The sequence below is a fragment of the Mus caroli genome, unplaced genomic scaffold, assembly GCF_978045245.1.
Source record: "Mus caroli unplaced genomic scaffold, Mus_caroli_1 scaffold_2, whole genome shotgun sequence".
NCBI classification, from domain to species: Eukaryota; Metazoa; Chordata; class Mammalia; order Rodentia; family Muridae; genus Mus; species Mus caroli.
Genome location: NW_028227257.1, coordinates 122,351,535 through 122,368,337, shown reverse-complemented (window position 1 = coordinate 122,368,337; position 16,803 = coordinate 122,351,535). Strand labels below are relative to the sequence as shown.

Here is a 16,803-nt window from a genome sequence, read left to right as displayed (position 1 = left end):
GAGGTCTGGGCACCCTCCTTTTTTTTCACCCTCCTTTTTATTATTATTATTTTCTTCTTAGTAGTAAGCATAATGGTGGGTTTTTTTCTGTTTTAACTTTTTTATTTATTTATTTTTTACACTCCAGATTTTATTCCCCCCGCCCCCTGTCTACCCTTCAACTTTTCCACATCTCATACCTCTTCCCCACCCCCTGTCTCCAGGAGGATGTCCTTCCCCCGCACCCCCACCCCCCGCTCCCACCCCACCTGGCCTTTAAACTCCCTAGGGCCTCCAGTCTCTTGAGGGTTAAGTGAAACCCTACTTAAGATGAGGAAGAATTGTAGGAGCAAGAGGGATCGAGATCACAGGGAGATCATAGCCTCAGTTTTAAGAATCAACTGAGCAGGGCTCACAGGGGCTCACAGAGACTAAAGCTGCTGCAGCAGAGCTTGCGTAGGTCTGCGCTAGGTCCTCTGCATGTATGTTATGGTTGTTGGCTTGGTCTTCAGGGAGACTCCTGGCTGTCAGACTCAGGGTGTCTGTGACTCTTTCGCCTACTCTTGGGATCCTTTTCCACCTACTAGGTTGCCTCACCCAGTCCTGATGTGAGTGTTTGTACCTGCTCTTATTGTACCAAGTTCCAGCAAGCCCCTGGGAGACTTGCTCTTTTCTGGGGGCAGACAGGAGTGGGGGAATGGATTTGGAGGAAAAGAAAATGGGGGTGGGGGGGCTGAGAGGAATGGAGAGAGGCAGAGCTGCGCTGGAGATATATTATATGAGAGTAAATATTTTTTAATGACATTCACAATCACACAATCACATTGAAGAGTTTAGTAAACTTGATGAAATATTCCTAAGATATATTCCCTGACAACTACGAAGCATGACTAAGAGTAACTGGAGAACAAGATAAATGGGAAAACATATTATGTTCATAGATCAACATTGTTAGCATGACTATTTTCTCCACATTTTTCTATCCATTCAACCCAATTAATCAAAATCTCAGTATGTGTTTTATAGAAATAATCAAACTGACTAAATGAAAATTATGTATAATACTCAAATCAGTTTTTTAAAAGAAGTTAGAAGAGTCATACATCCTAATTTCAATATTTATTAAAAACCTGTAATAATTAAGACCGTTCAGTTGTAGCCTATGCCACATAGCAACTACATAGCACAAAGCAGCCATAAATGTGCCCACTTAAATATATATTCATATATACACATATACACATGAATCTACTTTATTTTCAACTTAAATGTCAAAAAACTCTATACAGAAAGGATAGAGATTTTAAAAACATTATTTGTTTTTATGTTATAAATAGAGATGTTTGCTTGCATGTGTGTACTAAGTACGTACAATGCTCACAGGAGACAGAAAAGGGAGAAGAGCCGTTTGAAATGGAGTTATAGAGGGATATATGGGTTGCTCTGTCGATGCTAGGAAACAGATCAGGGTCTTCAGGAAGAATAGCCAATTCTCTTAACCCATGAGCCATCTCTCCAACCCAAAGGCCAGAGCTTTTAACAACCTGTGCTGGTTGTTGAATCAACTTTTTACCACATGGGAAAAAATAAATTAAATTATACCTTTCCCTCACTATTATGTACTGTGTCATTTTACACAAATTGAAACTGAACATAATGTTTAACGTAAAAACTAAAAAGAGCCAGTCAGTAGCAATGCATCCCTTTAGTCTTAACACTCAGGAGGCAGAGGCAGACAAATCTCTGAGTTCCAGGACCGCCAGGTTACACAGAGAAACCCTTTCTTGAAAGACAAACTAAACAAATAAACAAACAAGACTTCTTGATAAGAAATAACTAAATGAATTAGAAAAACCAATTCTATAATTCAATATTATTCAATATAGTTTGTTTTTTTAAGTGTTTAGAGTTTTGGATCAACATAAATGAGTTGTACACACTAACAAAGTTCATTGTGGTATTTCAGTGCATACCTATTTGTGCACAGATGAACTTCAATATCATGGTTACCACTTTAATAGTTACCTAAAAATTCTCAATAGTACTACTGTGGTACCTATTTCATGCTTTAGGAAACACTATTCCAAGTATAACTTCACATCGTTCAACCTGGTAAGTTATAGTTGGCCAATGTCATGTGCTAAAGCCCCATAGTGTGGGTTTAGATGGTATTTCCTCTCCCTGTCTTATACATAGCTTTCCTGGACTCGGTGATGATCTGAATGCCCATGGACATGCCCTTCCTTAGTTTACCTGAGATCCGGAGGCATCCTAAAGTCAGACTTTACATTTACTGATGGTCTTATCAGTGACAAGATCCAAAAGGTGCAGGGGCTGAAGAGGGAAGTCCATTGGCTATAGCAGTAGCCTATCCTAAGGCCAATTTTGGTCAGTCAGCATGAGGACAGGACAGGAACCTAACAACATCTCTTCCAGGATAAGATGCTGCTATGCACTTGGTCAATCAAAGGGTCTTGGGCGAATAAAATGTACACTGTTAGGTTCCTCAGTCAGGAACTAGTCTCGTTTTTTTAACATTGCAGTGTTCCTGAGGGGTGATTTTTTAACATAATAAAGCCTGCATGCTCTAGAAGTGCAGTTGGATGAAGCCTAAGTGGTATATGACCATGACACGGCTGTCATTCTAAACACTCTCCCGGTTCCTTCCCTTCTACTGGGGTAGGCCAATGGTCTTCTATCACTGTAGGTTAGATAGTTTCTTTTTCTTTCTTTGATAAAAAGAATTCACAGAAACTTAGATTTTAGTTTGGGTCCATTAATTATGTCAAGAAACCGTAACTCATTTGGTCAAATTCCCCCAAGATTATGACACTATTGTCACCATTTTGACAGTGATGTGCAATTTAAAAAAAAAATTGTTTAAAAAAAAAAAAAAAAAAAAAAACCTCAGCTAGACTCTAGAGAATTCCACCAGCTGAAAACGAGAAGAGCTGCAAAACACACATTTTTATCTTAGGAAACATTAGACAGTTTGTTTTCTGCCATGCTATCATCTTCCAAACTGAAATGTGACTAGGAAGGAGTGTGGTTAAGCAACCATCTTACCTGTGGGAAGGTGCAGTGTGATATTGTTGCAGAAGTCTGTGAAGCAACATTCGGTTTTGGTCACGTTGTTGGAACTGTGACAGAAGACCTGAGCATTTAGTTCCGGGAGGGACACACATGATTTGATCACCTGCTCTTTCCCATTGGTTAGCATGACAGAGGCCCAACATGCTCCTTCCGTTTGGCAGGTGAAGTTTGAAGAATCACACAAAAGACACACACATTTCAGTCCTGGAAAGAGGAAGTCAAGAAGTTTTAGAAGGCAGACACGGCAGAGGGAGTTATAGTGTGGTGCTTGAGAATAGAAACTCAGTCTTAACAAAACGTGAAGACAGGTTATAAATGTGATAAAGATGCCCTCTTGATCCTGTGCTTTATCAAACAGGCTACTCAATTAATCATCCTTTGTATAGCTATTATAATTTATACAGTTGTCCCCTATAGTTACTGTTTTCTGGGTCCGTGCTCTAAATCCTTCTTGAGCTCCATCAGTTTACTCCCAAATCAATAGCTCCTATGAAATGCTAGGAAACAGTATCTCAGCAACAAGAGGAGCCTGCTGGCACGGCTTCCAGAACAATGACGAGAGGCGAGGGCAACTGCCACCCAACAAGCCAGCACACCCTGTTCATTTATACTTCTCCAAACTTTTAAATGAATGTGCTCAACACAAAACAAATTCCAGAAACACATAGGTCTAAAACCATCGGTGATGCTTTTATTTGTTGCATCTCAAGGCTGTGGTGGTTGTTGTAGGCACCTTTAAGGCATTGGTGAGCCATTCTACTTGTCCTCCCCTCCCACTAAAGAATGTGTTTTAGAATGGCAGCCATTTAATGCAGACTTTAACCTTCAGACAATTTTTTAATGTGTACCTCTATTCCACTGAAGAAAACACATTGATAATAGAGTTTAATATAATGTTGACAATAAAACACTCAAAACATTGGCATTGTTAAATTAATCTGTTTATTAACATGTCATCTTAACATTCTTCTTAGCATACACGCTCATACTCTCACAAATATACGCTCAAGTGGTTTGATATTTCTATCTTGATATGAAATGTTGTCAGTAGAGTACAGAGGTTGTAATTTATTCAGATTTTCATTTCAAAAGATCATTTCTAAATACTGAAATCATAGTATTTCTGTCATGAATTTAATGAATATTTTGTTAAATCATAACTGCCCCCCCAAATTATGTTAATATCCAATATTGTGCCATACAAACACTGGTAATAAAATTAGTCTTTAAATTTCTAATTACTAAAGCTAGACCCAATTTTATACTAATAAAATATTCAATTTATAAATGACTAATCACGAATAAGTACCCTTTCTATCAATAGTAATGAGCTGTAGTAGGATCAGATATTTTAGGTTGGCTGAGATTCCACAGAGCCAGGTGTACAAAACCAAATGATTAAGAAATGTGTTAAGGAGGCTGGAGAGATGACGCAGCCATTAAAGGCTGAGACTCACAACCAAAGAAACTAAAACATGTATTAAGATGGAGCACACCTTTAATCTCAACACTCAGGAGGCAGAGGCAGATGGATTTCTGCAAATTCCAGCCCAACAGAGATCCATAGTAAGCCCCTGTCAGAAATGATAACAGAAGCACATTAAATCAGTGTCCTTATATAGAAGAGTAACCACCTGAAGAGCAGCCTTTAACCCAGGTATCTCTAATTGTGGAGTCATAGCATTTCCCAACCTGGCAAGTGTCTTCAGCACCTGATTGTGCAAACTTTGCGATCTTGGGCATTATTTGGTCCCTCTAGGTCTCATCTGAAAGGTGCTAACTACAATGACAACAGATTTCCTCATCCTGTTGCTATGGAAAGTAAATTAATCATAAAAATCCTTTGCACCCATTTCTGGTACATAGGAAATATGACACAAGCATTAGTAACAGCCTCTCCTAACACTCAAGAAAGTAAAACTAGTTTTCTTACAGAAACCATCAGCCGACCTCCGTCCTCCACGCAGGAGTAAGCTACATGAAGCAAGATATACCAGCCGCTTAACAAGCCTAACAAAGAAATGGGTCTCCACCAGTGGGACTGAGTGTCCTTGTGCTTTGCAAGGGTTTTTCTCTGATCCCATTAGTTTTTAACATCTAGAAATAAGATATAAACCTAATGTAACAAACAAAAATAGCAGTGAAGGAATAACAACTAAGGTTGATCTGTATTGTTTTGATAAATTTTAATACATTTCTTAAATTTTACCACAGTTCGTGCAAACAAGAAAGGAAATCTCTGCCTGGCTTTGGTCCTCACTTGCTGGCTGACTTTGGGGAACAACAGCATCCTTTGTAAGTGAACCAAAGTAAGTGTACCAGGTCCAGAAATCATGACATCCCCAGTGGAGGATGCACTATCTGCACTTGACAGATATGATGACTCTAAATTTACAATTTGTAAAAGTCTGATATTATAAAGCATGAAAAACACTAGCCACTCTAGGTCTGGTTTGTACCCTCAAAAGTAAGGGGCTGGAAGTCAGTAGACTAGCCCTATGACATACTAGTTCAAACCCTTTATCACTATGGTCATTCAAATCTTAAATTGTCTGGGCTAGAGAGCTGTCTCACCAGTGAAAAGTGCTTGATTCTCTTACACAGGACCTGGAATCGATTCTTGCCACCCAAATGGATGCTCATGATTAACTGTAACTCCAGTTCCAATGTATTCATTGCCCTTTTCTGGTCTTCCTTCCTGGGCACCGCATGCACATGGGGCCCAGACATACATGTAAGAAAAGGACCCATACACATGAAAGACATCTTTCTTAAAATCTTAGTTCTTTTGTTTCCAGGAGGAGCTAAGGTGGGAAGTCAAGGCAACCAACTAAGGGATGTAGGGCCCCACTGACTGAAAACAGCCATCATGATCTCAACATTTAAGCTGACTTCATGTGCATTTATCATGGTGTACAATTCTCAGGGCAACTTGGTTGTCAGTATCTGCATTTTACAGCTATGAAATGAGGCACAAAAAAATCAAGTAATTGACTGAATATAACAACCTTTAGCCTACACAAGCAATCTTGTTTCTGTCCCACCAAAGTTGCCATGGTGGCAAGAACTAGTCTTGTCACCCCCACTAGTTTCTAGGTGCTAAATATAATATAACATTAATATAAGAGAAAAAAATTAGTTAATATTATTGATATCTGAAATTTTGATCAGTATTATTTCAATTAAATTCAAAACCAGGTAGATATTTTTCTATCTACCAGTTTACTGGCAGGATGCATAGTCAAATAAAAATCAGTAGCATATGTCTTACAGCTAGAACAAATATCTAAATTATTTGTTCTAAATTACTTATCTAAATTCTGCATTAAGTAGGCCTCTGTGTATCTCCCAACCACATCCCCTATATTTCTTTTCAAATCACTGACTGGATCTTTATAAAAATTATCATATAGTATTTCTTACCAATATCATATAGTATTTCCACTCATTTCTTAAGAGGCTATAGAATTTCTGTCAGTTTAAAATAAAAGTTACAAAGCAAGATAATATAGACCATAGAGAAGACACAGAAAACAACACCCGACTTTAAACCTTGCATAATAGAAAACGCTGGCAAAATTGAGGATTGTTAATGGTAATGGTTTCAAACATCTGTTCAATGTCCCCACTTACTCCAGGTCAGTTGGCAGACTCCTGCACTGACGAGAAATATACAGCAAATTAAATGAGACCTACGATGTAAGCGTAATACATGCCATATCCTATCTCTCCTCTTGACGTCTCACCAATCCTCTATGTAGTTGCACTTGTATAATTAGAGACTATTTACATCAACCATCCTCAACACAGAACCTTAAGCTGCCAATTAAAATAGAAGTTGCCATTATTGATTTGATTTATGCTTTCCTATTTTGCTTTTTTAAACCTGATGCTAATTGAGTCAGTTCTTCTAAAATATTCCATGGCAGGATAAATCTGGTCGTTAGCAGATAGCAGCCCCTCCTTGTGGTTCTCTATCTTACACTTTCCCTTACAATGTACTTAAGTCATATGGTATAAGACAGCAAATGAAGTTGAAGAAAGAGGCAATTATCTGTAATAAGGAGGTCTATTAGACCTTTTCCCAACATGAGGACTGCACTTTTCTCGTGTCTCTTCCCACCCCTTTAATTATCTCCCTTTTTCTCCCTCTTTGCCAATTAGTCTATAAAAGCCAAGACATCTGTTACCCAAAAGACATCTGTTACCCACATCTACCAAAGGATGTGCACATTCCTTATCAAACAGAAAGTAAATTTTCACCCATTTTTACACATGATGACTAGCATACCCTGTTGACCAAAGTGTAAAAATTATTAAGCTACAAAGTGTGTGTGTGTTGTGTGTCTTTAGATCCTATGTCATTAAAAAGACAATTTTTTGACAAATAATTTGGGATAGTCCTTTCAGTATATCAGCTTTATCTTACTTGTTTCCTACATCTTGAAACCATGTGCTGAACTATGTAGTGACCACCTCGAACATCTGACTCCATACTCACGCCTCTTTCCCCAATAATTAGTTTACTTTGTCCACTAGCTCCACTTTTATCCCAGGCTATCAAGCCCGATTTTCTTTTTTAATTGAAAATGTGTTTTAGATGTGACCTGCTCATCGTTTGTAGACTTCTAAAATAACAGGGGGATTAGTCCAAGCTCATCAAAGAGCTGAAAGTGCACAGGAAAGACACAAGGCAAGTGGCAGTAGAGAATCTGAACAGAATTTCCCTGTTGCCCTTTCCTACCTCCCTTTTAGACTGATCTTACTATGTCACTACACTGCCCAGGCGAATACTAGATTTTGGGGAATTCTCCTGCCTCAGCCTCCCAAAGGCTTGGACTATAGGTACATACAACCACATCTGGCTTTGCCTTCCTTACTGGTAAGGAGAAAACAAGACTGAAAAAGAAAACAGTGTTAAAGAAATATGGGCAACATAAACGCATGGCTTTGGCCTAAAGGGCTTTTAATACAAACTCGTCACAGAGAAACTCTATTTGTTGGGCTATCTGTGAGAAAATGTTCTTTTGCTCAATGTGGCAGTTATGCCTCTAACTCAGGAAGCCATGGCCTGCTTGCTCAGAAGCAATGCAATACCTGCCAAGAGGGATCCCATCCGGGAAGCCTGATTTAACTTCTAGCCATGAGGCTCAGGAAGAGCACAACACACTGACCATTTGGAGTTCCTCAGTGGAAATACGGTATTTAATAAAAAGTGATTAACTGCTAGGACTCAGGCCTTAGTCAAATTTCTTAGTCTCTTCCAGACCCCAAACAGAAGTCCTGGTTTCTGTTGCTCTGAGCTTGCATCATTATCTCGGTGTAAGGGCCTTAGCAATTCTTATCTGTCATGGAGAGGAAGAGAGCACTGATGTTGAAACATATGTGCACCCAGAGAAGGCAAGGTTGATCCTCTCAAATCGCACTAATGTTTCAGGTAGTGTGAGAGCCCTGCTGTTTCACTATCCATTCAAACTTCTCTGGTCAATGTTAAAGACCATCTACCTAATAAAAGACTAACATCAAATGAGAAGACATTGTTCTTTCTATTCTCTGCAAGTTTTAAGGAAATAAAGGGGGAAGGATAGAAACCTGAAGGTTTGCAGGCTCTGTGAGTGGTATTAAATATTCAGAGACAGATGCTTAACCCTTCAATCATACATAGTATACCCACTGTCATAGATCACACACTCAAGACCAAAGGCAGCTCGTGCGTTCCACACCCAGTAATCTGAGGACTCCAGATTCTCTCATGCAGAAAGAAAAATGTTTCCGAATAATGTTTCAAAATATAATGTGTAAGTAAGGCCAAAGTGTGTTGTTTACTTATAGCCTCAAAGTTGTCACAAGGCACAGAAAAGATAATTATGGTGACATGAGATTATAACGCAATTTAAAAACCAGAAAGTTCTCATTTGCATGTTTTTGCTTATCAGCAAAGATTCTTTTCAAGGATCTGTCTCAAAAAGATTAGAGTATTAGCCTCATAGACCCTACAATATGCCACATACAGAAATCAGCAATTAGGGGGTATTTCCCAGTTAGCCAATATGTGACAAAACTTTTTGTGTAGATCCTATTAAAATATCCCTTAAAATAAGTGAATACAAAATAGAAATGTTAGATTGGAAGATGGCAGTCCACTCCTTCAGATCATTGAAAGTAAGACACCAATGGGCAACAGGCTGGGTAGCCAGGGTGGGACCTGTGTGGTGATTGCAAAGTGCGGAATTATCTAAATACTTTTCCCCTGAGAGAGGGCACAAACTTTCTTGAGTCTCTTGACCAAGTCTCGATTATGTAGTAGTCTTGTACAACAGGAAATACCCAATCTGGAGTATCTCATCAGAAAGCACGCACATCCTCATCAGGAGACACTGTTCCTCTGACACACTCTTAGGATAGCAATTACTCTCCCTCCATCCTTTAAAATGTACTGTCCACTGCTCAGGATACAAGCAATGCTCAGTAGTCTCCAGTCATGTCTAGAATAAAGTAAGTCAACAGTGCTAGAGGTCCACAGGCTAAAACTCTGAGCTCTTAATGCATTTTTAATGTTGGGTTCAGATCTCTGGTCTCCTTTGTATGTCTCATAAAGTGACTCCTCCCACCCTCACCCGAAGCACCTCTCCCCTTCCTTCTAATTCTTCAGGCCTCAGCTCAGATGTCTCCACCTGGGTAAAATCTCCCAAAATCCCCTTGATCAGGAATCTGTTCCTTGCTTTTCTCGGTTCTTCCCACAAATCTATAATTAGTTCATTTATTGTATTTGTTCCAGAATAATGAAAATGTTACAAAACATGATGCCTTCTCCATTTCTGTCCAAGCATATTCCCAACACCTACAGCAGAGTCTCACTGTATGATACCGGTGCGCTAGAAGTGTGCTGAACTATATGGGGTGGGCTGGACTATAGGGGTGGGCTGGACTATAGGAATGGGCTGGACTATAGAGGTGGGCTGGACTGCAGGGGTGGGCTGGACTGCAGGGGCGGGCTGGACTATAGAGATGGGCTGGACTACAAAGGTGGGCTGGACTACAGGGGTGGGCTGGACTATAGAGGTGGCCTGGACTGAGAGGTGAGCTGGACTACAGGGATGGGCTGGACTACAATTTGTAGAAAACTGAAAACATATGCATTCAGAGCTAAAAATCATACAACCTATAGTTATTTTTGTCATCACGTGTTTTCTTCCAGTCTTACACATGAGTTGTTCATACGTGAATCTATTAACACAACTTAGGTGCTGCTCATACATTCATTTCTTCCATTGACGGCACGATCACAACATTGTCTTTGTTATAATCATCTAATGGAACGCATAGCGCTGTCATCACTGAACATGGAAGTAGACAGCATTTTCTTAATTTTAGGTATTTTGATTGTTTTCAGTTTTTGCAAATAAATAACCCTGCACTGAGCGTTTGCTAGGCAGGTGTCGCAGACTGCGATTACAACATTAGACATTCTTGATAGCTATTGTGAAAGGACTTTCCAGTTAAAGTTTCCACTGGTATTGTACGAAAGCACCACAGGATGAGCGTCAGCGTTTGGTTCCCTGCAATCTAAATAAGGTGACACGTGACAGTGGTAGCCTATACTAATCTTCACTTCCCAGTTAAAGGAGTTAAACCTGTTTTGTTCTCCAAATAACTTGTAAAAGCATTTGCAAAGATGGAAGCCCTCCTCACTTCCCCACTTCATAGGCCTGCTTTCCGTTAACCCTGTCTTCTTCTTCTTCTTCTTCTTCTTCTTCTTCTCCTCCTCCTCCTCCTCCTCCTCCTTCTTCTTCTTCTTCTTCTTCTTCTTCTTCTTCTCCCTCTTCTCCCTCTCTCTTCTCCCCCCCACTTCTCCCTCTTCTCCCTCTTCTTCTTCTTCTTCTTCTTCTTCTTATTCTTATTCTTCTTCTTCTCCCTCTTCTCCCTCTCTCTTCTCCCCCCCCCACTTCTCCCTCTTCTCCCTCTTCTTCTTCTTCTTCTTCTTCTTCTTCTTCTTCTTCTTCTTCTTCTTCTTCTTCTTCTTCTTCTTCTTCTTCTTCTTCTTCTTCTTCTTCCTCCTCCTCCTCCTCCTCCTCCTCCTCCCCTTTTTTCTCGTTTGGTTGCCTCCATGTTTCTTGCTGTGCTAGGGATAGAAGCCCAAGAATTCTAACATGAGTAGTTGGCTTTTTGGTTTTATGATTCTCTCCTTGTCAAAAACAAATCCAGCAATATGCATGCTATTGAAATGAAAGTAAATTACCCATAATCCTCATATTCCCAAAATGACTACTGTTATTAGCGGTCTCCAAATCTATATCAAATTCATACTTACATACGTGTAAACTCATGTTTTACTTGAAATTTCTCCCTTCTCTTAAACCTGGGCAAATCTTCTCTCTAGATATGTTCTAAATATTCAGTATTTTCTTCCAATTTACTAATAGTCAAGAACAGTTAAATTTTATGTGTATATGGAATTTTTATGAGTATTGAATATGTTGGTAATACACATTTCTCTTTAGCACATTCGAAGTGATTTTTAAAATTATTTTTGCTATAGCCCAAGCCCTGGGTTAAGAAAGAGAGTGGGGGAGGTCAGAGGTTAATAGCATGCCTTAAAGGACGTTTGCCCACTAGGTGTAAGGGCTGGTGTGTTACAACAAGCATGCTTGAATACAGGCTGTTGGAACACCGAGGTGGGGCACTGCTTCAACCTACTAGGGCTGGGGACAAGAAACTCAAGACAATTGGACGGGGACCCGGAAAAGCTTCTTTGCAGCCAGCTCTGCATTGTCAGACAGCCAGGAAAACCACAGCAGCCGGGGAAACCGCGGCAGCCCTCGCCCACCAGACGGGCATGGAGTGTCTCGCCTGCCCCCTCCCTGTCAGCGGCTTCTGTCACTCCCACTCTCCAGCTGGAAGAGACTCCCAACTTGCCGCCCACCCCATCGCCACCTCCGGTGTCCCAGTCACCAGCCTCCACGGGGGGCCCTAGGGACTGTGCCACGGGGAATGTTCAATCCTTTCCCCTGGCTTGCAAAGAGAGACTCCGAGCCTCCTGGACGCGAGTCGCCTACGGCCATGTAAGGCACTACAGAACACCTCTTTGTCCCCACCTTGCAAACTTCAGGCTTGCTTTCTTTGTCTCCTACCTCAGAGCCCAGCCAAGAGGAACTGACTGCAGGGGTGGGATGATTTCGGGGGCATCTGGGTACCACCTAGTGGCTGCAAAGGCAGTATGCAGGCCACTGGGCCACTTTTTACACCAAGGTGGCCTCTATTCAGATCACGAACAATAAAATGTCATATCCCAGATTCCCCTTTGTTGAAACCTTAGAATCCCACCACTGCAGTGTAAGCTGCATGTACTCTGGAAAACTGCTTCTCCTCAGTTATGTCCCCAACCAGGTAAGGAGGGAAATGCATCTCACAAATAAGGATGTTCTAAGTCCAAGATCAAGGGATTACCTTTGGAAAATTTCAAATGCCAATACTAGCTATCCTTTAAAAATGTTAAATTTATTTCAATTTCCTATTTTCAAATTGGAAATTATTTCAAGTTGATGTAACAAAATTTCTCAGTAAAGGCTCTGTCAGAAGTAGGGTACAAATCCTGTTTTTTGGTCAGCCTAACCTTTTTGTTGCTTTACCAGGACTTGAAGGGTAGTGTGTGTGTGTGTGTGTGTGTGTGTGTGTGTGTGTGTTACATATATAAATATATATGTATATATAAACTATTACAGAGCAGAAATAATTTACTCATATATGCTTTAATTGATGATAAATTGTTGATTACAAGTATACCAATATACAATTTTAATATTTTTCCATGGAAAATAATCAGCAAGTAATCTCCTCTCTAGCAGAATGCAGTTTCTAGCAAGAGAATGTACTATTGCATGGGAGAGTGAATGCAGCATTTCAGGAGTCCTGTGCCAGCCACGACAGGTAAAAGCCAAATTAGATGTAAGGGTCTAAGCCTCGCTTTAGTCACATAGTCTTTTAAGATGATGTCTCAATCAGTCACTCTGAGAAGGTATTCTTAGATGATCATGAATGTTCCCTTTCAGGTCTATGGTGGTTTGAATAGGGATGGCCCACTAGACTCACATGTTTGAAAGCTTGGCCCACAAGGTGTAGCACTATTCAGATGTGTGGCCTTGTTGGAGGAAGTGTGTCACTATGGAAATGGGCTGTGAGGTCTTATACATGCTTAGGTCTGCCCAGTGTCCTTCTGCTGCCTACAGATCCGATGTAGAGATATTGGCTCCCCAAGCACCACATCTGCCTGCCATGGTGGGAACACGATGATGATAACGAACTTAACCTCTGAAACTGTAAGACAGACCCAATTTTATCTTTTTTTTTTTATAGAGTTGCCATGGTCATGGTATCTCTTCACAGTAATGGAAACCTTAAGTAAGACAAGGTCTAAGATTCTGCAACTATAAGAGATGAGTGCAGCATGCAATGGTATCTGGTATCACCATACCATGAGAGCAGTATATGTGTGTGAGAATACACTCAGAGAATCAAGGACAACCCATGTTGGAACCACAGGTTGGGAAGAATTATGTTTCCAGAGAGTTTACCCTGACCAGGCTGAACTTAATCATCAGAATTCATCATTTGGAGGTCTCTGAAGTCATGAAGGTCACCTCCTGATACTTAATCCAGTGAAGTGTAGAGAAACCAAGAACCCAATGCGAGAGGACCCCAAGAGTGTAGATGCACTGAGAAGAGTAGTGTGTGACATATGCCGTGGACTTGAGAAAGCTGGCATCCACTCCTAAGTTAACAATAAAGACAGTAGGAAGACGAATGATTATCTGTCTTGCTTCAAAGAAGACATTAAAATTGTAAAGGAGAGGCAGATGATCAATTGATAATTCATCGTTAAATTCCAGGGCTGGAGGAAGTAGTCCTCAAGAGTTCTCATGGACTCACTTCCTGAAATGGTCACCCTAGGAATGTCATGGAGACATCACAATTCACATATACACCCCCTGAAATGATCAAGAAGAGATGAGTCGAGAAATAACAGGGAGCTCTCTGAAGCAAGAAGTGGATCTAGCTAAAGAATGACAAGGGAGGTGTCTTAGTTGGGATTTTACTGCTGTGAACAGACACCATGACCAAGGCAACTCTTATAAAGGACAACATGTAACTGGGTCTGGCTTACGGGTTCAGAGGTTCAGTCCGTTATCATCATGGTGGGAGCATGGAAGCATCCGGGTAGACATGGAAGGAGGAGGAGTTGGAAGTTCTACATCTTCATCTGAAGGCTGATAAGAGAAGACTGACTTCCAGGCAACAAGAAGGAGAGTCTTGAAGCCCATGCCCACAGTGACACACTTCCTCCAACAAGGCTACACCTACTCCAAAAGTCCACACCTCCAAATAGTGCCATTCCTTGGGCTAAGCATATTCAAACCATCACAGGAGGAGTTAAAACGGGAAGAGTAGGGCAAGTAATTAGAGAAGTGTGTGTGTGTGTGTGTGTGTGTGTGTGTGTGTGTGTGTGTGCTGATCCCATGTCTCTTTCAAATATTGACCCCAATGCTCATAGATCTAGCCTGGATACTCACAAGAATTTATATAATGCAAAAAGAAAGGGTATCAGCTCCTGGCCCTATCTGCAATGAAGATGGGTAGGAGTGGGAGCTGATGAGTGGGAGGTGAACTTCTTAAATCCGTAATTTAAAAAATACTTCTAAAAATATAATTCTCAGACTTCTAGGGATGATCACAGACACTTTAGGAGATGAAGTTACATGGCTTCTCCTGGATTCTCTGTCTATCAAAGTATCACTCAACATAATAACTGCCCTTGCCTACAGATACACAGGCAAGAGAACAGAGAAAAAATGGAACTCTGCGAATGCTCAGGCTCTGTCTCAGCCAGAGAAAATGGAACAGCTTGCCCTACATTGTTCTGCTTCTTTGGTATAAATGAATGTAACACAAAAGTAATCATGAGAAAACTAACAAACAAATGAAAACCCCTGTCTTCCTGTCTGTGTTGAGTCCAACTTGGTCAGAATTTCACCAGGTTAATACTAAAGACAGTGTGCCTTGAAAAACTTTCTACCCATAGTTGAAATCCTGAGCCCCTCTTAGACCAGTCCTGTGGCCTGAATAGGTACTGCTCCTCTCTAAACTGGTCTTCCACGCTGCTGATAAGGAGGGAATTTATCCCACAGGGTTGTTTTGAATATTAAATGATATAGACAATACATTTCATGTGTCTCAAAAAATTAAAACTACAACTTTAATCCCCACCATTACAGATAGTGGATTCCCAGCTCTTTGGTCATGACCCAAGCCTTGCTTCTTAAAATAAAACTTTCAGAGTTCTGGAAAATCTTTCTAGTTTTGATTAATTCTAGCTTTTAGAGCCATATGACCATAAATTAAATAAAACCAGTGGTGCAAAAACAACAGAAACGCTGCAAAACAGTAACACTGGAATATGGTCAGAGGGTAGAAATATCTGGAAAACTGATTCTCATACTCAATATTATACTAAAATTTCTCCTCAATTAGTTGGCTTCTTTTTTTAGATTTTACGAACATTTCCACAGAATAATGAACAAAGTATATGAACAAAAATGAAATAAAAACCTGCCAATCCCATTAATATTCAAGGAAGAAAGCAAATTCAAAGATGTAATCTTGATGTCAAACTAAAAATGATTTTATAAATTATAATAACTATAAATTGTTGGGAACTTAAGGCTCAGAGATCATTGCAGAGGGAGAGGCAAAAAGATTGCAGAAGACAAAGGAACAGGAAGTTTGCTCTAAGAGTTTGTCTTCCTAGAAATGGCAAAGTAGCTACACCCATAATGTCTCACCAACACAGCTGCCAAAACAAAGTCTTAACAATAACAAGACCAATAGACAAGCTAACACGGAGCAGGGAAGTCTCAGGAGGACCCCATCCTAGACAAAGAACTACTGGAAACAAGGGATGATGCTGAGAGCAGGAGAAATAGTCTTCCCCAGTGAAGAGCATGCCAATTGTTTATCCAATACCAAATGGTGAGCCCTGAAAAAAATGCATACAAGTAACATTTTACAGACACAGAAAGTTATATTTATATATTTGTGGAGATATAGATAGATAGATGGTAGGTAGATAGATAGATAGTAGATAGATAGATAGATAGATAGATAGATAGTAGAAAAAGATGATATAGATACAGATAGAAATAGATGATATAGAGACAGAGATAAGTATAGAGATAGATGATATATACAGAGATATATCTATAGATGTGTGTATATGTATGTGTACATGTATAAGTATGTAAACACATATGTGTATGTATAAACAACAACTAAAAAAGCAGACCATGAATTTGAAAGAGACCAAGGTAGGCAGTACATGGGAGGAGCTGGAGAGAGAAGAGGGACTAATGCTTTTATATTATAACCTTAAAAAAATAAAATACATATATTTAAATCAGGGGAAGGTGATGGATAAAATATAATCTTCATATCCAGTTCAATTAGGTAAACTGTATAGTCCTAAAATATTGTTTAATTTTGAGATTGTATGTAGAACTCTCCTTTGAGACAAAATGATCAGTTTATTTGGAGTTTCTTGTCATTTATAAGACTAAAACATGGAAACAGGTGAAGTATTCCCAAGTCAAAATATTTAAGAAGATTTTGAAATGTAAATATTGCAAAAGATCTTCCTTTTTAGTAGTATGTAATTATCGCGGAACTTGCCAACTATAAATG

The 16,803-nt window shown here is 39.9% G+C and overlaps 1 protein-coding gene across 1 annotated transcript in view; it reads right to left on the bottom strand.

The window, feature by feature from the left end:
* Positions 1 to 16,803, bottom strand: part of Acvr1c (activin A receptor type 1C) — an 89,782-nt gene that overhangs the window by 52,114 nt on the left and 20,865 nt on the right. The window contains exon 2 of the mRNA XM_021152763.3: positions 3,046 to 3,276. Coding sequence (XP_021008422.1) covers positions 3,046 to 3,276 — 231 coding nt within the window. The remainder of the gene's footprint in view (positions 1 to 3,045; positions 3,277 to 16,803) is intronic.